Raw genomic sequence first — 21,909 nt, forward strand, 5'->3', positions numbered from 1 at the left:
TGCTTCAGCGGCCCCAAGAAACACTCTTTTAAAGTTCTCCGGGGCCCTGGGGCTGAAACCAACAGAGATCCTTGGGCAGTGGGACCCAGCGCTGCTCTCAGAGGCCGCCTGGCTCAGGTATCTCTATGCCTGTGCCCCTGGCCCGGCTCTACCTCCCCCACCCGCCCTTCTGCTCTGAGCACTCCCAGTTGCAGGCCATGGCTCCTGGTCCGGATGCTCTCACTGCCATGAGGCCTGCACTTTGCAAGGCTGAAGTCCAAAGTTCAGCCCCTTCGCTAAGCACACGGATAAATATGAACCTTGGAGAATTTCCCCAGCTCCAATGTAAACAGAGCAGGCAGGGGCCCTGATTCACTGGCCGCTGGGGCCAGGGTTGGGGGTTGGGGGTGCCCACGGGGCTTGACTAGTGGGATTTGGGGGGGCAGTGGGTGCAGCAAGCCTGGTTCGTGACTGCCGGCCGGCCGGCAAGTCGACACCGGCCGTGGGTGGGGGAGGCGGCCAGTTCAGTGGCCTTGGGCCGCGTGGCCTGGTGGTAGTGGAGCCATGGTTTCTAAACTCAGCCAGCTGCAGACGGAGCTCCTGGCTGCCCTGCTCGAGTCCGGCCTGAGCAAGGAGGCTCTGATTCAGGCCTTGGGGGAGCCAGGGCCCTACCTGATGGGTGGAGATGGTCCCCTGGGCAAGGGGGAATCCTGCGGTGGGAGTCGAGGAGACCTGGCCGAGCTGCCCAATGGCCTGGGGGAGACGCGTGGCTCGGAGGATGATACGGATGACGATGGAGAAGACTTCGCGCCACCCATTCTGAAAGAGTTGGAGAATCTCAGCCCGGAGGAGGCGGCCCACCAGAAAGCCGTGGTGGAGACACTTCTGCAGTAAGGACCCCACCCTGTGCCCAGCACCCCGGAAGGAGCCCACAGCCCACTTCCCGTCTAGAGTCCTCTGCGGACTTCAGGCTGGTGGTCAAGAGGGGAGAGAACTCAAGGGGTTCTTGCCGGACCCAGTCCTCTGCTCTTCCCGTGTATCTGTGGGCTGCTGTCTGCAGCCCGGTCCTTAGGAAGTAGGCGCAGGCCCCAGGTCACTTTGAGATGGGGGACAAAGGAACCCAGCCGCATAGGGTGACAGAAATCTCCAGCCACTGTGGTTATTTATGCTCCCACAAATTCCACCCTCTTTGCTAGGTGGTCAGATCCCAGATTTGAGGGCCCCGAAGCTTCCGAGGAAACTGGGGTGAGGCTGGGGCTTTACGGGGTTTCCGGACACACCGGGGCCTTAAGCATCTGACTGGGTAAGCCGGGGGATTTCTTACCTGAGGCAGATGGAGCCTAGGGGTGACCCCTTCCCTGCATGGCCACGTGCCCCTCAACCTGGCCAGACAGCAGGTTTAGAGGCCTCCCATACCAAAGCCCCTCACCTGTTGTCTGGCTCCCCATCTCCTGGAGTGCTGGGTGGGTCCCAGTCTCGATGCCTCCCCTCTCCTCAGCAAAGCTGACCTGGTTACTAATTACCCATGCACTTTATTATTTCTTTTGTTTTATAAATTTATAAATAGCAAAAGGCTCTGATAAGGCCTGTGATCATTAACTTGTAGGGATGGTGGCTGGGAGATGCCCAGTAGGGGGGTGGAGAATCGGAACACCAGGGTGGGGGGAGGGTGACCTGGGGGCTGTGGGGAGCCACAACCCCCTCCCTCCATTCCCAAAGCCGGCACAATTTTCATGCGAATATCTCCCCGCTCGATACTTTCTGTTGGCTTTCGGTGAGCACCCAGAGGAAGCTCTTACTAAATCAGCTTCACAGATAGGGAAACCGAGGCTCCGACTGGGGCAGGAGCTGTGAAGGAGGGGCCTGAGGGCTGGCTGAGGAGTTTGCCAACAGTCTCCGGAGACTATTCAGGGAGCAGCCGCTTTTCTGTCCAAGGTCCTGATCCTGACTTGGGGTGGGGGAGGGCTGGTGGAGCCCAGCATTTCTAGAAGTGTTGGGGAACCTCCCTGGGCCTTGGGCAAGGGGCAGGGGAGCAGTCAGGCCCCCTGCCTTGGCAGGGAGAGGAGGGCAAAGGGCTGCCTCGCTGCAGGGGAGGGGCAAAGGGCCAGGTACTGCCAGACCTGGGGCACAAGAAACCTGGATAGGGTGGGGCTGGGCCTGACCTGTTCAGGGGCGCCAGGTGGGACTAGGGGCTCGGGTGTGCGGCTCAGGGGACAGGGATGCCAAGGGTCTTCTTACCTGGCTAGGTAGTACCTCTTGATCAGCAGCCCCCAGGGAGGGGGAAGCAGAGGCTGGAGTAGGGCTTGGTCCAAAGCAGCTGAGCAGAGGTCAAAGGGCTCCCTGGGGGGCTGGCAGAGTCCTGGAAGCAGATGGGGAGAGGGACCACGGGGAGGATGAGGAGAGAGAGAGGGCTGGAGGAGCTGGGAGAGCCCAGGAGCCAGGGAGGCAGAGGGTCTCGGAGCAGCTGGGAGAAGGGGCAGGGGAGAGAGGCTGAGCTGGGAGGAGGCTGGAGTTCCTGCCTCCCAGGTTGGTTTTCTTTAATGCTAACAGCGCGCTATTTGCTTTCCATTTAAATTCGAGATGTTGCTATAAATTATCAACCAGCTCCTTGTCCCTGCGGAGTTTATAACTAACTACCTGGGTTACTTATTGTTCAGGTAACAAAGGGGACCTGAAAATGTCCCAGGGAGGGAAGTGGGCCTCTATTTTCAGGACAGGGGGGTGAGAACTCTGGGGAGAGGGTTGGAGGACCCCCCTCATAAAGGCCTGGGTAGTGGGGAGGTTGAGGCTGGAAGAGGAGGTGGTAAGGACTAACTCCTCGTGGGAGCTGTTGGCTCAAAGACCTTCATTTGGGAAGGGGAGCTTTGGGTCTGGGGTCTGACCGGACCCCACATGCCTCCTGTATGAGACCACTGCAGACACCCCAGTTCTCCTTCAGATCTCTGCTATGTGACCTTGGGAAAGTCCCTTTCCCTCCCCTGCCTCAGTGCCACCAGGTAGACAAATCCTCCACCTTGGTTGGGTTCTATTTCTGCTCATCCCTCCCCTCCCCTAGCTTCCCTCCCCCTCTCCTAGCCTCCCTCCCCTCTGTATCCCTTCTATGGTATATGAGATGCTGACTTCTGCTGTCCTAGGTGCACAAACTGATTTCTACCTCACGGCCTTTGCCTGCCCCCTTCTTCCTGCTTGGGACCCTTTTTCCCCGCTTTCTTCCCTGGCTCTTAGCACCCTAGCTGCCCTAGCTGCACGCGGGTACATATTAAGCAATGTGGGAGAAAATGCAAATGAGTGAAATCAGCCTAGGCAGGTGGCAGTCCCACAGGTCTCCTGGGATCTAGAGCCTGGCCACCCCTTGAAGACAGTAGGGTGAAAGGGTAATGGAGACATTGTGGGGCCCTCGGTGCTACTTCAGAAAGGAATTAGCCCGTATTCGGAATACCCTTCACTGCGTCCGCCTACTTTCTCCGGTCCCTTAATCGTTTATTCATTTATTTATTTAGTCTCTTGGTTCATTTCTCATCTCCTGATGTGATCTTGTCTCTCTTTCCCAGAAGAGGGAAAGAGACTTGCCTAAGGTCCCACAGCAGAGATCTGAAGGATAGAGATCTGAGGTGAGGAGAGAATTGGGGTGTCTGCAGTGGCCTCACACATCTCCAGGAGAAAGCAGGTGACATCACCACTCACCCAGCCCCCTCCCCCGTCCAGCCCAGGCATCAAGAGTGAACAAGTGGTTAGACATCCCTGAGGACACCTCCTACCCCTCCCTAGGGGAACACTTGGGATCCAGAGCCATGTCCTGTCTGCCAACTGCTTAAATGCCATCCTGGCTGTTTCCTGGCCCTCCCTGTCACGCAGCAGCAGGGTGCTTCCAGCTGGGGACCCAGCAGCAGGCAGCATGCAGGATGCTTCACTGGACAGTGGCTTGCCTTGGTTCCCATCCCAGCTCTGCACCTTTCCAGCCTGCGAGGTGGGCTCTGTCCCTGAGTCCCAGTGTCTTCGTGAAGACAACACTCAGTCGCCAGGGCAAGAGCGTGACACATAGCTAAGCAGTACAGAGCCTGTAACATGAGTAGTCCCATCTCAGGGATGAGCAGAGGAAGGTCCAATGAGACAAAGTGACTCCCTCAAGCAGTAAGGCCAGACTCAGGCCTGAGATGGCTTAGCCCGTGTCTGCACAGTGCTCTTGATTCCCATGCCTGTCTTTGTGTGTTCGACTCCCCCCAACTTCCAGTCATTTTTGCAGCTCAGCTTGATCTTCAGAAATCCTTTCCCACTCGGGGCTTTAAAACTCACAAAAGGCTGCTGAGTGGTGGTGGTGCTCGCCTTAAGCCAGCACTCAGGAGGCAGGGGCAGGCAGATCTCTTAGTTCAAGGACAGCCTGGGCTACAGAGTTCCAGGACAGCCAAGGCTACAGAGAGAAACCCTATCTCAAAAAACCAAAAATACCAGGGCCGGAGAGATGGCTCAGTGGTTAAGAGCACTGGCTACTCTTCCAAATGAACCCAGGTTCAGTTCCACATGGCAGCTCACAACTGTCTGTAACTCCAGTTTCAGAGGATCCAACACCCTCACACAGACATACATGCAGGCAAAATATATGCACATGTATACACGAAATAAAAATAAATAACGTTTTTAAAAAAGCAACCAAAAACAAAACCAAAGACCCTCACAAAGGGTTTAAAAATGTATTAAACTTGGGTTTCCCTCTGGAATTTCTGACACACACACACACACACACACACACACACACACACACACACACACACGAACTTGAGACAGGATCTCAAGTATGCCAGACTAGCTTCAAGCTTGATATATCAAGGGTGACCTTGAACTCCTGATCCTCCTGCCTCTGTAATCTGTGCTGAGATTACAGGCCTGTGCCACCAAACCTGTTTTGCTTTTGGCTTTTTTTTTTTTTTTTTTAAACAGGGTTTCGTTGTGTAGTGGGGCTGTCCTGGAACTCACTTTGTAGCCCAGGCAGGCAGGCTTTGAATTGAGGGATCTGCCTGCCTCTACCTCTATCTCCGGAACGTTAGGATTAAAGGTGTGTGCCACCACAACTGGCAGTTTTATGTGATGCTGGGACTGAATTCAGGGCTCTAGGCATGCTTGGCAAGTGCTTACCAATTGAGCTAGATCCCCACCTGAGAAACAGGAAATACTTTTAGTCCTACTTTATATATCAAGAATTGGGGGGGGGGGGCAATGAATGTTAAGCCACATTGCAAGGCCGTTCAGAGAGCGGGTAGCAGAGCTGGAAACCTTCCTAGATCTAAGCCCCCACCCCAACCCCTAATTGAGAATTCGGCTTCCTCTCCAGAGCAGTGGCACTTCAGTCCGGTCTCCTAGCTCCATGGCTCCGGATATCAGAGAACCAAAGGCCTAGCGCTAGGGACACCTGTTTGACTCCAGAATAGGGAGGAGAAGATGAAGACGGGTCGCGACTCTTCTGGGTTCTGCTGTGGGGATGGGGCACACAGAACCACAGTGATGGTGATGATGATGATGATGATGATGACTGACTGTATCATTCCGCTCATAAACCCTTGCTGTCAGCCAGGCTCTGCCCCGAAACCTTCATCCCTACTGGGGACTCGCTTACTTCTTCCAGCAGAGTCAGAATGAGTGTGCATATGCTTGCACACATGTGTGATGGGGGAGGGAGGCAGGAAAAGAAGAAGGGAGGTAGAGGGAGAGAGAAACAGACTAATTCAGTAAATCTGCCCCCCAAAGTGACACTTCCCAGGGAAAGACAGAAAATGAGTCTTTTCAGCTCTGGGTTTTTTATTTTTCATTATTTTTTGAGACAGGACCTCTCAATGCTGAGGTCACCCCTGGCTCTGTCTGGCATTTCATAATCCCGTTCTGCTGACGTGAAAAGAACTGTGTAAAAAACAGGTGTGATAGCGCACACCTTTAATCCCAGCACTGGAGAGGAAGAGGCAGGAGGATCTCTATGAGTTCCAGGCCATCCTGGGCTATTCAGTGAGACCTTGTGTCATCCACCCTCCCCCAAACAAAACAAAAGTTCCTATCACTTTGAACACTTTTGCTCCCATTCAAATTCTGCCTTCTGTTTCTGTGTGTGTGTTTGTGGAGGGTGGCTGTGGTGTCTATTATTTTATTTGACCTAGTATAGGAGAAATCAAGAGAATTAGAGATGGAGGGGGAGAGAGAGGGTGAGGTTAGGGAGGGAGAGAGGAAGGAAGGGAAGGAGGGAGAGAGACTGAGACACAGAGAGAGAGAGAGAGAGAGAAAGAAAGAGAGACAGAGACAGAGAGAGAGAGAGAGAGAGAGAGACAGAGACAGAGACAGAGAGACAGAGAGACACAGAGAGAAGATGAATCAGAGACACCTTGGCAGAATATGAGAAAAGCCCCACCTGTCCTGGGAGCTAAATGACCAGTCTCCCTGCAGGGGAGGGAGGAGAAAGGTGAGGGCCAGAGGGGGGGGGGAGCAGGTGGAGGGCTGCCCTTGCCAGCGAAGGGAGGCCACCAGATAAATATGTTAGCAGAAGCTGGACTTTGCCCCCACTTCCCTCTAGCCCTGACTGGCACCCAGGGAAGGGGGGGAGGGGGAGGCTCCCGAAGCCCCTGAACACGGGGTGAGAAAGGAGGTGGGAGGAGACTGCAGGGGGGTCCCCCAGCGATGAGAAATATCCTTGAGCCTGGGCTAGATCAACCCGGGACAAGATTTCACTTTTCTGAACTAGAATTTCGTCCGAGGTGGAGCCAGGGTCCAGACAAAGCGTACTTCCTGGGTTTACTGAGAGATTCAGGCAGCTCCCCGTGAGCTCGTCCTTTTTTATTTGCTGTACCAGTTTACATTACCCTGGCCTCCTTCATTGCTCCCCTGCTGGTCTGCAAACTGCTGATAACAGGAGGGCGTCAGAGGGTCTAAGCCAGTGGTTCTCAACCTTCCTAATGCTGCGGCCTTAAGTGCAGCTCCCCCTGTGGTGACCCCAACTGTAAAATTATTTCATTGCTGCTTCATAGCTGTCATTTTGCTATTGTTATGAACAGTCATATAAATCTCCATTTTCCAATGTTTTAGGGGACCCCTGTGAAAGGGGTCATGACCCACAAGTTGAGAACCCCTGGTAGACTGTCGGAGGCCCTGCCTCTGAGAACCACATTTTCCAGGCTGTGTGGTGTGAGACAGAGCTGACTTTGGGGCGGAGGGAAGTGCTGGGAGGCAGGCTGCCGGCTGGCTTCAGGGTGCTGGGGGCCCGCTTTCAGTTTGCAGTTCAGTCTGAAGTGTTAGATGCAGCCAGTCCTCTGTGTCACTGAGTTCCAAACCTGCAGATTCAACCATCTGGGGACTGAAAATACCTTATTTAATTGCTTCTGCACTGAACCTGTAAGATTGTGTGTCTCACTGTTGTAACCTGAGCTGATTAAAGTAGATAGAGGATGTGCACAGGCTCCCCCAAGTCCCATCCCACCCCTTTTACTTTCTGAGACAGAATTGCACATGCAGCCCCAGTTGGCCTGCTACTCAATATATACACCAGGCTGGCCTTGAACTCAGAGATCTGCCTCCTGAATGCTGGGATTAAAGGCATGCACCACCTTTACCCAGCCTCAGCCTGCTTTCTTATACATCCTAAGACCACCTGTCCAGGGGTGGCCTTACCCACAAAAGTCTGGTCCTTCTGACATCAATCACTAATCAAGAAAATGCCCCACAGTCTTGTCTACAGGCCAATCTCCCTCCCCCACTTCCTGCCCCCAAACAGGGTTTCCCTATGAAGCCCCAACTGTCCTGGAATTTGATTTATAGACCAGGCTGGCCTTGAACTCAGAGATCCACCTGCCTCTGCCTCCAGAGTGCTGGGATTAAAGGTGTGTACCACCACTGCCTAGTTACAGGCCAAGCTTACGGAGGCATTTTCTCAATTTGTGGTCCCCCTCTGCTCAGATAACTCTAGCTTATGTTAAGTTGTCTAAAAAACAACCAAACAAGTTGTCACCATCTATCCACCCAAGCAACCATTCATCCATCCATCCATCCATCATCCATCCATCCATCATCCATCCATCCATCCATCCATCCATCATCCATCCATCATCCACCCATCCATCAATCATCCATCCATCCATGCATCCATTCATCCATCCATCCATCATCCATCCATCCATCCATCATCCATCCATCCATACATCCATCCATCCATCCATCATCCATCCATCCATCCATCATCCATCCATCCATCATCCATCCACCCACCCATCCATCATCCATCCATCCATCATCCATCCATCCATCCATCCATCCATCCATCATCCATCCATCCCATCCATCCATCCATCCATCCACCCATCCATCCATCATCCATCCATCCATCCACCTATCCATCCATCCATCCATCCATCCATCCATCCATCCATCCATCCACTCATTCACTCGAGTATCATCCATGGCACACTCTGTGTCAGGCCATTTTGGGTTCTGGGAACCAGACAGGTCTCCCACCCTTAACGGTTGTTTAAAACTCACTTAACAAGGCCCGTGAGAGGGCTCAGCAGGCAAAGCACTTGCTGCAGAACCTGATGGCTTGAGTTTGATCTGCCAGACCTATATAAAGGTGGAAAGAGAAAACGGACCTCCCCACACATTCTGTAGCACACGTGTGCACATGCGCACACAAGTGCACACACACGTGCCCATACTGGTGAGCAGGTTCAGAAGAGGGGAGGAACTTCGAGGGAGTCATAGGGTCTTCCCTGCTTCCGGTGGGAATCTGTGCATGAGTCCATGTGTCCTAGAACGGGACCTAGTACGGGTCCTACTCACAGAGCAGGGTCCTAGTTCCAGGACCCAGCCTCACCTGAAGTGTCTTGAAGGGCGGTTGAACAGAGCCTGTCCTCACTCCCTCCAGGGAGGACCCGTGGCGCGTGGCGAAGATGGTCAAGTCCTATCTGCAGCAGCACAACATCCCACAGCGGGAGGTGGTCGACACCACCGGTCTCAATCAGTCCCACTTGTCTCAGCACCTCAACAAGGGCACCCCCATGAAGACGCAGAAGCGGGCTGCTCTGTACACCTGGTACGTCCGCAAGCAGCGAGAGGTGGCTCAGCGTAAGTAATGACCCCGGCCTGTGTCCTCCCCGGCAGGGCCCGCAGCTCTCCATCCACAGCGCACAGTGGGGTGGGAGTGTCGCCAGACTGGGAGGAAGCCAGAAAGACGTCCCTACATTTACTGCCCAAGGCATGGAGGGAAGGGAACGTTATCGGTCCCGGGGATCGGCAGCTACGCACGCTGGATCTCTCCTTCCGGAATGCGCTGCTCAATGGGAAGTTGAGAGAGATCACTATGATTTAGTAGACGTGGATTTCATATGCTAATGACAAAAGCCAGCAATAGTATTAACTGAGCACTTACTGTGCATGGGCTCAGTGCTGAGTAAAATGGAGAGCAGACTGTGGAGGGAAGAGTAAGCCCTTCTATCTCAGGAAGTCAAGGTTTCAGGAAGGTCCCATGGGGTCTTAAAGTGTCCCTGCGGAGGGAGGTATAAAGAAGAGTGTCGCAATCGAGAACAGATTGAGAAGGCTCAGATACTAATCCTTAAGCAGTGGTTCTCAGCTCTCCTAATCAGTGACTCTTTAATACAGTTCCTCATGGTGTGTGACCCCCAACCACAAGATTATTTCATTGCTACCTCATAACTGTCATTTTGCTACCATTATGAATCCTCATGTGAATATCTGATATGCAAGTCCTGTGGGGGTCTCAACCCACAGGTTGAGAACTGATGACTTAGAGGTTGATGAAATTCTGATCTCTCTCTGTCTCTCTGTGTCTGTGTCTGTGTCTGTGTCTGTCTGTCTGTCTGTCTGTCTCTCTCTCTCTCTCTAACATACTTAGGATTAAATACAAAGCCTCACACATCTTGGACATGCGTTTTACCACGCACAGAGCTAAGTTCCCAGACCTTTGTTTACTTTTTGAGACAGGGTCTCACTATGTAGCCCAGGTTGGCCTTGGACCTGTGATCTTGCTGACTCAGCCTCCCAAGTGCCCGGATGACAAGTGTGTTCTGCTACATCCAACTTGATATCACTCTTTCTAAGGTTTCTAATAGTTGTCTGTTATTGGGAGACATCGTGGCATGTTAAACTAGCCACTTACTGAGGGATTTTTAGAGTTTTTCTAATATGTTCTCATGATCCTTTTTTGCAAAGAACATCCACATAGAAAAATTCCTAGATGTGGGATGTTGGGGGTGCAGAGTGAGTGCTTTTAAGATTGTTGATGGAGCCAGGCAGCAGTGGCGCACACCTTTAACCCCAGCAGAGGCAGGCAGATCTCTGTGAGTTTGAGGTCAGCTTGGTCTACAGAACGAGTTCCAGGACAGCCTGAGCTACACAGAGAAACCCTGCCTCAAAGAAGTGAAAACAACAAAAAAACAAACTAAACCAACAACAAAAATTGTTGCTGAACAGTTATGAGATGGCTGGGGGGTAAAAGTGCTGGCCACCCGATGACCTGAACTGGACCCTCCAGACAGAGTTTTTTTTCTTTTTTTTTTTTTAAAGATCTATTTTATTTAATTTTTCTTTTTCTTCCTTTCTTTCATTTTTGATACTATAATTACATCATCTCTCCCTTCCCTCTAAACCCTCCCATGTACCTCTCCTTGCTCTCTCTCAAATGCATGGCCTCTTTTTTCATTAATTGTTGTTAGATGCACGTGTGTGTGTGTATATAGACACGTCTCCCTAAATACAACCTGCTCGGGCTGTATAGCATTTTCAGGGCTGAGCATCTGGTACTGGATGACCTATCTGTGCGCTCTTCCCTGGGGAAGTCTGTTTCTCCTGCTCCCAGCGTTCCTAAGTTGCCTGTAGTTCTTGTGTAGGGTTTAGGTCTCATGCTCCCCTTCCCCTGACCACTTTGCTATGTCCATTGCTCTTGGCGAGACTATGGGCGTAGCTTCTGACATTCCCGAGAGACAGACTCATGGCAAATTCCCTGACCTTACCACTTTTTCTTACCATCTTTCTGCCTCCAGTCCGAAATGTTCCTTGAACCTTCCACACAGGAGCTGTTTTGTAACCCTGCAGCTCAAGGGGTTTGGTTTGATTTTATTTTTTTGTGTGTGAGTGTTTTTGCCAATGTAAGTTACGTCCGTGTGTGGTGCTTGCAGAGGGAGGCCAGAAGAGGGCGTTGGATCCTTGGGCGCTAAAGTTATAGGTGGTTGTGAGCCACCACGTGGGTGCTGGGACTGAATTCTCTGGAAGAGTGGCCAGTGCTGAAGCCATCTCTCCAGCCCCCAGCCCAGAAATTTGAACTTTAAGGGAGAAATTGGAGGATGGGAGAAGAATGTTCAAGATGAACCCAAAGTATTAGAGCTCTTTTAGTAAAATGGGGCAGAACCCCAGTTCAAACTGATTTAAGAATTTTCTTTTTTTCTTTTTTGTTTGTTTTGTTTTGTTTTTCGAGACAGGGTTTCTCTGTGTAGTTTTGGTGCCTGTCCCGGATCTCACTCTGTCACTCTGTAGACCAGGCTGGTCTCGACCTCACAGAGATCCGCCTGGCTCTGCCTCCCGAGTGCTGGGATTAAAGGAGTGTACCACCGCTGCCTGGCCTGATTTAAGAATTTTTAAAGAGGAATTTATTGGCTCATGAATGAGCAATCCAGGGCTGTTTCAGGCATGGCTGCCCCAGTACTTCCAAGTACTGGGATTAAAAACGTGTGTAGCTCTGGCTGTCCTAGAATTCACTCTGTAGACCAGGCTCCTCCTGCCTCTGCCTCCTGAGTGCTGGGATTAAAGGCGTGTGCCACCACTCTTGGCTGATGTTATTCCTTTTTAATGGACATTTGGATTGCTTCTGACCTTTTGATTCTGTGAATGGGACTGCTCCGAACATTTTCACTTGTGCTTTTTGCTAAAGCTGTGCACACAATTCTACTGGCTGCGGACTTAGGTTTTCGTAGATCCTGCCCACTTGTTAAGCTTTGCACTCCAAACAGCAGGGTCTCAGCATTCCAGGTGCTTCTAAACCTTTGCCAACAATTATTAATGTGGGTCTTTTTCATTTTAACCATGATGTATGTACACATGGTGGTATTGTATTGTGGTTTTAACTTTAAACTTTTTGGGTAACCCATTACACTGATATCATATAGTTACTGAAGTTCATCTTTAAGAAGTACATATTAGTCAGGCAGTGAGGCACATGCCTTTAATCCCAGCACTCATGAGGCAAAGGCAGGCAGATCTCTGTGAATTTGAGACCAGCTTGGTCTATATACCAAGTTCTAGGACAGACAGAGTTGCATAGTCAGATGATGTCTCAAAAAAAAAAAAAAATGCTCCTCTTTCTAAGGACTCAGGTTCGATTCCCAGCACCCACATCAGGTGTTTCATAGTCACCTGCAACACCCTTTTCAGGCCTCTGTGGGCACCCCCACACACATGACATGCACATACAAACAAAAAATATTAAAATATTAAAAACACACGAAATATTTAGGGGCCAAGCCATAGTGTCTGTTACCTCAGGTCTTGGCCCTGGCTCCTGCCATCCTGTGGCCACTCAGGCAGTGTGCACAGAGACAAGATGCTACCTCAGAGGCAGTATGAGTGAGTGTGAATGGGCCACAACTGTGAAGAATGTTGCACTCTGGGCCAAGTTAACTGATGCATTGTTTGTCGTTTTGTTTAAGACAGGATCTCTCTGTGTAGCCCTGGCTGACCTGGAATTCCATATGCAGAGCAGGCTGGCCTTGAACTCCCAGAGGTCTGCCTGCCTCTGCCTCTTGAGTGCTGGGATTTATGGCACCAAGTCCTCTTTTAGCAGTGGATGGGGCTTGGCTTTGGGTTGGACTCAAGACTTCATGCATGCTAGGCAAGCTCCCTACCAGCTGACTCACAGCTCGGTCCAGATCAGATGCCTGTAATCTTAGCTGCCGACTGCTCTGTTTCTGCGCCTTGGGGAAGACAGAGGATGGGGGCGGGTCCCGTGGGCGCACCGTGAAGGTGGGCGTGGCCAATGCCCCACTCACCGCTCTCTGTCGACAGAATTCACCCACGCGGGCCAGGGAGGACTGATTGAAGAGCCCACGGGTGATGAGCTGCCGACCAAAAAGGGTCGGAGGAACCGTTTCAAGTGGGGCCCAGCATCCCAGCAGATCCTGTTCCAGGCCTACGAGAGGCAGAAGAACCCCAGCAAGGAAGAGCGGGAGACCTTGGTGGAGGAGTGCAATAGGTAGCGTGGTGGTCTAGCCAGGGCTGAGGCTAAGCCGGGGAAGGGAAGGTGTCTCTGGGTCCCCAGGGGGCTCCCCAGTCCTTGAGAACTCTTGCTGTCCATTGAGAGGAGTCCATTTCTTCCCATTATTTTGAGTTGAATTCTCAGCATCCCCCACCCACCCCAGCAACACTTTGGGGGAGGGGCACTCATCTCATCTCATCTACAACCCTATGGCTATTTTGTGCACATTGTGACTGAGTCAGAGAGGCTAAGTCACTTGTCCAAGGTCACACAGCAGCACTGGTACTGGAATCCAGACCTGTCAGACCCAGCCCTTGGGAAGACTGCACTTCTCAGCACTGTCCTCCCTCCTCTGCGTCTGGCCTGGAGGCTCATGGGTGCCATCTTTGCAGGGCGGAGTGCATCCAGAGGGGGGTGTCACCGTCACAGGCGCAGGGGCTAGGCTCCAACCTTGTCACGGAGGTGCGTGTGTACAACTGGTTTGCCAACCGGCGCAAGGAAGAAGCCTTCCGGCACAAGCTGGCCATGGACACTTACAACGGGCCTCCACCGGGGCCAGGCCCGGGCCCTGCGCTGCCTGCTCACAGCTCCCCGGGCCTGTCCACATCCGCCCTCTCCCCTAGTAAGGTCCACGGTGAGTGCTGTGCGGTGGGGTCACTGGGATAGGGGGTGGAGAGAAAAAGTGGATCTCCCCAGGGGTGCAACCACCCCCAAATACTCTGCACTGCGTCTGCCTCTCCACTCTGCCCCACCCCACTCCATCCACCCTACCTCGTCTACGCTCCGCCCCTCCACTCTGCCCCACCCACTCCATCCACCCTACCTCGTCTAAGCCCCGCCCCTCCACTCTGCCCCACCCACTCCATCCACCCTACCTCGTCTAAGCTCCGCCCCTCCACTCTGCCCCACCCACTCCATCTACTCTACCTCGCCTAAGCTCCACCCCTCCACTCTGCCCCACCCACTCCATCCACCCTACCTCGTCTAAGCTCCGCCCCTCCACTCTGCCCCACCCACTCCATCCACCCTACCTCGTCTACGCTCCGCCCCTCCACTCTGCCCCACCCATTCTACTCCCGCCCCGCCCCGCCCCTCCCCCACCCACCTCATTCCGTCCACTCCATTCTCCTTCTGCTGTTTCCCCCCACTATGCTCACTCAGTTCACACTTCCTTCCATCCTTTTACCCCACCCCACTCTCTCCACGCACTCCAGTTCACACTGTGCACTCCACCCACTCCGATTAGCCGGATCCACCCACCCTGGCTCACACCATCCCGCCCACTCACGAAAACCCCATCCATGGCCCGCTGTTCATCCCACTCCAACCCACTCTATTCAACCCAACTCGCCTCTGGCTACTTCCGGGCAACACAATCACTTTGGATCTATCCATTCAGACCATTTCAGGTCAACTCCATCGTGTTCAGGTCATAGTTTGATCCAACCGATTCCCATTCAAACCATTCAGTTCAAACCAAACTAATTCCGGGGAATCCAGTTCATCATGCATAGTGTATCCCGTGGTGTCTGGGGATTGGGCCAGGACCTCTTGCATACACCTCCCACCCATGCACATCCTACTGTACACTGAATCATTTCTAGATGACTTACGATACCCAATACAGTGTAATTACCATGTAGACAGTATCGGCTGAGGCCTAGTGACAAGAAAACCACCTACATGTGTGCAGTGCAAATGTGGAATTTTTTTCAAATATTTTTGATCCAACAATTGATTGAATCCGAGGCTGCAGCACCTGTGGATAAGAGGCTGGCTGTAAAGCTCAACTCAATTTAGTCCAATTCAATTGGATTTTCATCAGCTCAGCAAAAGCTCAGTCTCACTCAATTCATTTCTGGGCCCATTTCAGGAGATTTCATTTAATTTGGCCACTTGCAGCCCACTCTGCTCAGCTCCGTTCACTTCCATTTAGTTCTCTGAGCTCCGATTCGGCTCAGTCCCATTGTTCTTTGAGTGTCTTCTATACAGAGGGGCACACACCAGGCGGGGGGCACAGGACCATGAATGAAAAGACCTGGAAGCAGCTAGCACAGGAGGAAAGATGGGGTGCCAGAAAAACAGTTGGCTCTGGTGTGGTGAGGTCTCTGGGGAGCAGAGGTCGGGAGAGTGGGGCGCTGAGGCTAGACATTGCTCCCCACTCCAGGTGTGCGGTATGGACAGCCTACAACCAGTGAGGCCGCCGAGGTGCCCTCAAGCAGTGGCGGTCCCTTAGTGACAGTGTCTTCGGCCTTACACCAAGTGTCCCCCACAGGCCTGGAGCCCAGCAGCAGCCTGCTGAACACTGAGGCCAAGCTGGTGAGTGAACAGCTCCACCCTGTGTGGAAGCCCGCCTTAGCCCCATTTTCCATGGCTAGGAGACAGTGTGGGGACACTCCAGCTCAACTCACCTTCCCGCACAGGTCTCAGCCACTGGGGGTCCCCTGCCTCCAGTCAGCACCCTGACAGCACTGCACAGCTTGGAGCAGACATCTCCAGGTCTCAACCAGCAGCCGCAGAACCTCATCATGGCTTCGCTGCCTGGGGTCATGACCATTGGGCCCGGGGAGCCCGCCTCCCTGGGCCCCACGTTCACTAACACAGGCACCTCCACCCTCGTCATTGGTAAGGCAGGTGGGGGTGAGTGGGCCCCTGTGCCTCCTGCAGAGTCTGGGATCTGGAAAGAAGAGCCTCTGGGGCCATCCATGCACCCAACACCTACTTTCTAAACATCTAGGCACTCATGATCCCAGACAACGAACCAAACAGAACTATTAAGCACAGTGTAGAATTTACTGAAACCATAGTCTGAGGGTCTCCTCATAGGGAAAACAGCAGGGTAAGGATGTATGTGTGAGATGTTTTCTAGCTCTTCAGTTTTGTTTTTTAAGTCTCGAACCCTTTATATGCAGGAGCTATTGCTCAGTATCTAAGACATAAGGGAGCTGCTAGAAGAGGGAGCAGAGAGAGAAGCCCAGGGCTTCGCCCTGCTGTGGAACCCCTAGGGCTCCAGGGAAGCTGGTCTGACAACCTCTAATCTACTCCCAGCCTACCTCTCCTGCCAGGCCAGATGCCAGGCCAGACGCAGAGCTATTGGCCTGGAGGATGACTCTTCCTGGCCACTTTGTGGCAGATCCCACTGTAGGGCTATTTCTTAGCTCCTCCCGGTCCTCTTAAAACCGACAGGCTCTGGGAAGGAGGGTGGGATAGTGTCCCTCAAAGGGTCTGGGCTGGGTCTAGGGAGGACACAGGGTGGCGGGTGCGAGGCTTGGCTGACTCCTGCCTGTCCTGCACCAGGTCTGGCCTCCACCCAGGCACAGAGTGTGCCGGTCATCAACAGCATGGGCAGCAGCCTGACTACCCTGCAGCCGGTCCAGTTCCCCCAGCCACTGCACCCCTCCTACCAGCAGCCCCTCATGCCCCCTGTACAGAGCCACGTGGCCCAGAGCCCCTTCATGGCCACCATGGCCCAGCTGCAGAGCCCCCACGGTGAGCATCCCCCACGTTGGTCTAGGGGAGGTGGGCTAGAGCTTGGCTTTGGGTAGGCACAAGATAGGGCCAGGTAGCAGGCGCTGTGGTCTGCCTGTGTGTGGTGCAGGAATCTCCAGGCCACCAACCTGCTTCTCTGTGTGTGCCCAGGAGCTCACGTGGGCTTTTCAATGTGTGCAGTGCTGGTGTCCATCGGTCATGTGCCCAGCTTTGTTTGGGTGCTGGAGTGCAGGCCACACAGCCTCTTCTCTGAAACCCCTGGGGCTGTGCACCCTTCAGTTTACGACTTTCCCACTTTTAGAAAGGTGGCTTGTGGATATCTCACGTTACAGAAGACTCCCAGTCCAGGGTGGGCAGCACCTGTCCACAGAGCACTTTATTTCTGCAATCAGTGATGGGAACCACATGGAGTAGATTAAAGATTCATGCAGGGTTGTGGGGAAATAACTCAGTCAGTAAAGTACTGAAGACTCATCCTGCAGAAGCCTGGGCGTGGGGGGGGGGGATGGAACACGGTGGTGAGGAGGTGGAGGCACACTGGAGATCCCTGGGGCTCAGGACAGCCAGTCTAGCCTACTTAGTGAGCTCCAGGCAAGAAAGAGAACTTCCTCAGAAAACAGGGTGGATGGCACCCAAGGACAACAGCTGGGGTTCTATTGGCCTCACATGCCTATACTTGTATGTGGATGGAGACACACACACACACACACACACACACACACACACACACACACCCCTATGCACATAGCCTCACACCAGGTCTGCACAAGGCTGCCCATCAAATGGGCCATGGGGCCACCCTTATGCAATGCTTCAGGTTTAGACCTTTAGGACTTCAGCATGGAGACAGGGACTTAGGGACCTGTGTGAGGCTGAAAGCAAATCTGTGTCTGTGTGGGCACTGTGCTTTTAGCTGAGTTCCTGGGAGAGTGTGCCATTACTATGTGCTAGGTGAGTGCTAGTTCAAGTCTCTGGGGAGAGTCTAGAGGTGGAACTGTTCATGTTGGCGGTGTCCTGGAGATAGAGGCATTGCTAGTCTCTGCCCTGCTCACCCCAGATGGAGCCACCAGGCTCCTTCAGAGGCCTGCATTTGGCACAACCACACCTGAGCTCCATGCTACAGCACCTGCGCTTGCTACTGTGGTCCCTTTGCTTAGCATGGCATACTGAGCACAGTACTAGAGAGTACCTGCATTTGGAACAACAGTACCGTCTGCATTTAATACATCACCTGTACTCAGCACAGGCTCACTGTGCCTCTGCTCCTCACTTGCTTATAGACAACTGGGTTGTATTCTACCTGGGGTAGTGGAGAACACAGAATGAGCTGGGATTGGTGCTGGGCCTACCCCTGGCTGCTCCCCATCTGGCTTAGCTGAGCAGGCCCCTATAATGGGAAGGTAGGGGTCCATCTCTCCCATCTGGATCCCCAAGCACTGTCCCATCAGGGCATTCATCGGGCCCCCTGCCCACTTCCTATAGGGTACTCAGTCTTGAGGGAAGGGTCCAGGGAGCCATTATCTCTCTGTGTCCTCTCTGCCCAGCCCTCTACAGCCACAAGCCTGAGGTGGCCCAGTACACACACACAAGCCTGCTTCCGCAGACTATGCTGATCACAGATACCAACCTCAGTGCCCTGGCCAGCCTCACGCCCACCAAGCAGGTAAGGCCCTGCCTCCCAAAGCCCCACCCGAAGCCCCACACTCCCATGCCACGGGCTTAGGGTGTTACTCTGATTCCCTAGGTCTTCACCTCAGACACAGAGGCCTCCAGTGAGCCTGGGCTTCATGAACCATCATCTCCAGCCACCACCGTCCACATCCCCAGCCAGGACCCATCGAGCATCCAGCTCCTGCAGCCGGCCCACCGGCTCAGCACCAGTCCCACCGGTGAGGGGTCTGCTGCCTCCCAGTAGGAAGTGAGGTGGTGTGTGCGATGGACTGAGGGTGGATGGGGGGTGCTTCACGTGTGGCGGTCAGAGGCCAGCTTTCAGGAGTTGGTTCTCTCCTTCCACCATGTGGTCCCAAGGATTAAACTGAGGTCATCCGCTTCTTTACGGTCTCACCTACCCTGAGGCACTCCTACCCACCATGCCATCTCTCCAGGCCTGGCTCAGTGCTTAGTGGCCAGCATTAAAAATTCAGCCTTTGCTGGGTGTGGTGGTGCACACCTTTAACCCCAGCACTTGGGAGGCATAGGGAGATGGATCTCTGCAAGTTTGAGGCCAGCATGGGCTACAGAGTGAGTTCCAGGACAGTCAGGGATACACAGAAATACCCCATCTTGAAAAACCAAAACAACAAACCAACCTCCCCCCCAAAAAAACCAAAAAAAAAACCCCAAAAACCTCAGCTTTCACCTAGGAGTCTGGCTCTCTGGCCTCATCTGGGAAACAGGGAGGGCTCATGTCCTTATATCATAATGGACATGCACCCCTCAGCCAGTCCAGCTCCACATACTCAGCTTATAGCTTACAGTGTCATGGAGGCTGCTGGGCTCTGAGGTCTGGGGTGTCCTCCACCCCCAATTTTGTGACTTCAGGAAAGCTGCTATCCCATGGAGCCCCAGATCCCTGACCTGGCCCTTACAGCTGTAATGGCAGTTATTGAAGACACTGTCTTATTGTACAGATGGGCAAATGCACACTCAAGGAGGTGAGGGAGCCATCTCCCACAGCTGTGGTGGCAGACAGGTTGGACCCAGGTCAGATCCAGAGCTCACCCTCTGTCACTTTCGTCGGTTTGGAATCTCTCAAGACAGGGTTATAGCATTCACACCGTGTACAGGGAGTTGTGGAGCACAGCTGTAGGGCAAGTGTATCTGCTATCTGTCCCACACAGCAGTGGCAGGCTGGGACACACCAGGATAGCGGCAGGCAGGAGGAAACAATGGTCTCAGCGAAGAATGTCTTCTCTAGGAAGCTTTAGCATCTTCCTCTCTAGTTTAAGACTTCTGATTAGATGTGGCCCGCCCACATGGCCAAGGGTAACTTCTGCTGAAAGCCAATTCACTGTTAACCATATCTACAAAGTACCTTCTGAAGGGCTGTATACAAGCATGAGGCCCTGGGTTCAATCCCCAGTAATGCAAAAACAAACCAGCTTTTCCGATAACAGCCACGTCAGTGTTTGACTCAGCCCAGCATCTGGGAGGCTCCCTGTAGGCCCTGAGGGGAGAGGGTTTGACTTGAGCTCCCCGAATCTGTCGATTCAGAATGTGAGGCTCTGCCTTCTCCCTCTGGAGTATCCCTAGGGACGGGCAGGTGGGGTGGAGGTCAGAGGGGACTTGGCTGACAGCCAGTGACCTCATTTGCTTCTACAGTGTCCTCCAGCAGCCTGGTGTTGTACCAGAGCTCCGACTCTACCAACGGGCATAACCACCTGCTGCCATCCAACCATGGTGTCATCGAGACTTTTATCTCCACCCAGATGGCCTCCTCCTCCCAGTAACCGTGGTGACTGCCTCTCAGGAGCTGGGTCCCCCGAGGCTGCACTGCCTGCACAGGGGACAAGAAGGGCCACAGCTGCTTGGAGGACATCGGAGACTGCCATGTGTCTCCTGCCATAGGCTGCTGGCCTTCTCCTCCAGCTGCTCCTCCAGCATGGGAGAGGAATGGCTCTGGGGTGTCCCAGCCTGAGAAGGGGACCACAAAGGACTGGAAGACAGCCCGATCTGGGCAGTGTTTTGGAAGATGATCCCGCTGCTCAGAATAGGAGACTCGATACTTGGAACAGAAGGGGTTAGCCTGTGATGCTGGTACTCCCAGTCGGGGCCTGCAGTCCCCTACAGGATCCGAGGCCCTAGATCCACCGGCTGCCTTCTGTCCCCTGTGCATCCTCAGGCCGTTCCACCCGGCGCCTGACAGCCAGTGACCCACATGCCTGTTTGTGGATCATCCTCCCCACCCCAGACATGGGTTTTCCAAGCAGCTGTTCTGTGAGGCCTGGGAGCTCTGGGGAAGGCATGCAGGGCTGTCTAGGCTTTCTCGAACCGAGCCATCCCCTCTCCCAGCCCTAGGATCTCATTTGCTCCCTCGGACGGACATGTCTTTGATGCCAGCCTGGTATCTTGCCTCTACTGGGAAAGCCGCTTCAGGGAAAGGGGTTGTCATCCCTGTTCCTGAGGGTGTGTGACTCCTGGAGGAGGCCACATCCTGGGCCATCAGCTCCCCTGGCTTTAGGGCCCTGACAACAATTCCTTCTGGTGTGGGGGAGGCAGAACTCAGAAGACAAGGCCTGAGCAGCGTCTGGTGGAGAGAGTGTTGAGACCAGCACAGAGAAGCCACCTACTGGCCTGAGCTGAAGCCTGGAGGGCCAGCAGCCATTCTGAGGCATCCGAGGTCCTGAGTGCGGCTGTGAGGGGCAAAGCAACTCTGGAGCCCAGAGCACATGTGACACCATCTCCTTGGGCCGACTGCAGAGAACCTGGCTCTTAGCGGGCGGGCTCCTGTCTGGTACTGAGGAAGGGCCAGGAGAGAGCCAGGGTCCCCTGCAGCTTAGAGCCAGCTATGGACAAGTCTGTACTTATTTAACTTTTAGTAAAGTCAGTGAAAAAACGTACGGGAGCTTCCTGCTTCTCCCTCAGTGGCCAGGAGGGAGGGCAGAGGGAAGCCAGGCGCAGGCCAGGGGACCTGAGGCATAGGCAGGCTCCAGACACACGATCACACGGTTTTCTTGTTTACCTGGAAACGAGCGAGGTAAGGTGACTCCACCTGAATCTGTGCCCCCTCCCTGCAGAAGATTCACTGAAAGAAACCCTGTCCACGTGTGGTGCCATTTCCTGGGTCTTGGAGCTGGGGTGAGGAAGCAGGTCTGGGTCTTGGGGTGTGGATGGGAGAGTCCCACACGTGGTTTTTATTTAAGATGTTCCCCAACTTTCTGTGCTGAGGATGTGGCTCAGTGGTAGAGCCATTGCCCAGTGAGCACGACGGTGTGGGTTTGATCCCCAGCACTGACCCCTGTTCCTGTCATCCTGCTCAGGAGGCAGAAGCAGGAGACTGGCAGCTACACAGAGACTCTTTCAGACAGACAACAGAACAAGGGGGTCAGCGCCAAGCAGCACCTAGTCCGCGACTTGGGTCACCCGATAATTTACTTTCCCTCTCTCTTTGGTGCTGGGGACAGAACTTGAGGCCCTGTAGCCAAGCCTGCACCTACCACTAAGCGGGTCCCAGCACTCTGGCACCTGATTTTCAGTGACTGAACTGACTTAAGACG

The 21,909-nt window shown here is 53.6% G+C and overlaps 1 protein-coding gene across 1 annotated transcript; it reads left to right on the forward strand.

Moving 5' to 3' along the window:
- The first annotated feature begins 315 nt into the window (after positions 1-315).
- Hnf1a (HNF1 homeobox A) lies at positions 316-20,142 on the forward strand. The gene is made up of 10 exons (XM_036172307.1): positions 316-869; positions 8,867-9,066; positions 13,015-13,201; positions 13,597-13,838; positions 15,372-15,523; positions 15,628-15,829; positions 16,502-16,693; positions 18,238-18,356; positions 18,438-18,582; positions 20,015-20,142. The coding sequence occupies exons 1-10, from the start codon at positions 544-546 to the stop codon at positions 20,140-20,142; spliced, it is 1,893 nt and encodes a 630-aa protein (XP_036028200.1). The 5' UTR covers positions 316-543.
- The last annotated feature ends 1,767 nt before the right edge of the window (positions 20,143-21,909 follow it).

The sequence above is a fragment of the Onychomys torridus genome, chromosome 22 (genome assembly GCF_903995425.1).
Source record: "Onychomys torridus chromosome 22, mOncTor1.1, whole genome shotgun sequence".
NCBI classification, from domain to species: Eukaryota; Metazoa; Chordata; class Mammalia; order Rodentia; family Cricetidae; genus Onychomys; species Onychomys torridus.

What these genes read in the sequence shown, in the direction of transcription:
- Hnf1a (XM_036172307.1), top strand. Translation starts at nt 544, where the DNA reads ATGGTTTCTAAACTCAGCCAGCTGCAGACGGAGCTCCTGGCTGCCCTG. An exon ending in CACCTCCACCCTCGTCATTG is followed by an intron (nt 15,830 to 16,501) that starts GTAAGGCAGGTG and finishes GTCCTGCACCAG; the next exon opens with GTCTGGCCTCCACCCAGGCA. An exon ending in GCCTCACGCCCACCAAGCAG is followed by an intron (nt 18,357 to 18,437) that starts GTAAGGCCCTGC and finishes CTGATTCCCTAG; the next exon opens with GTCTTCACCTCAGACACAGA.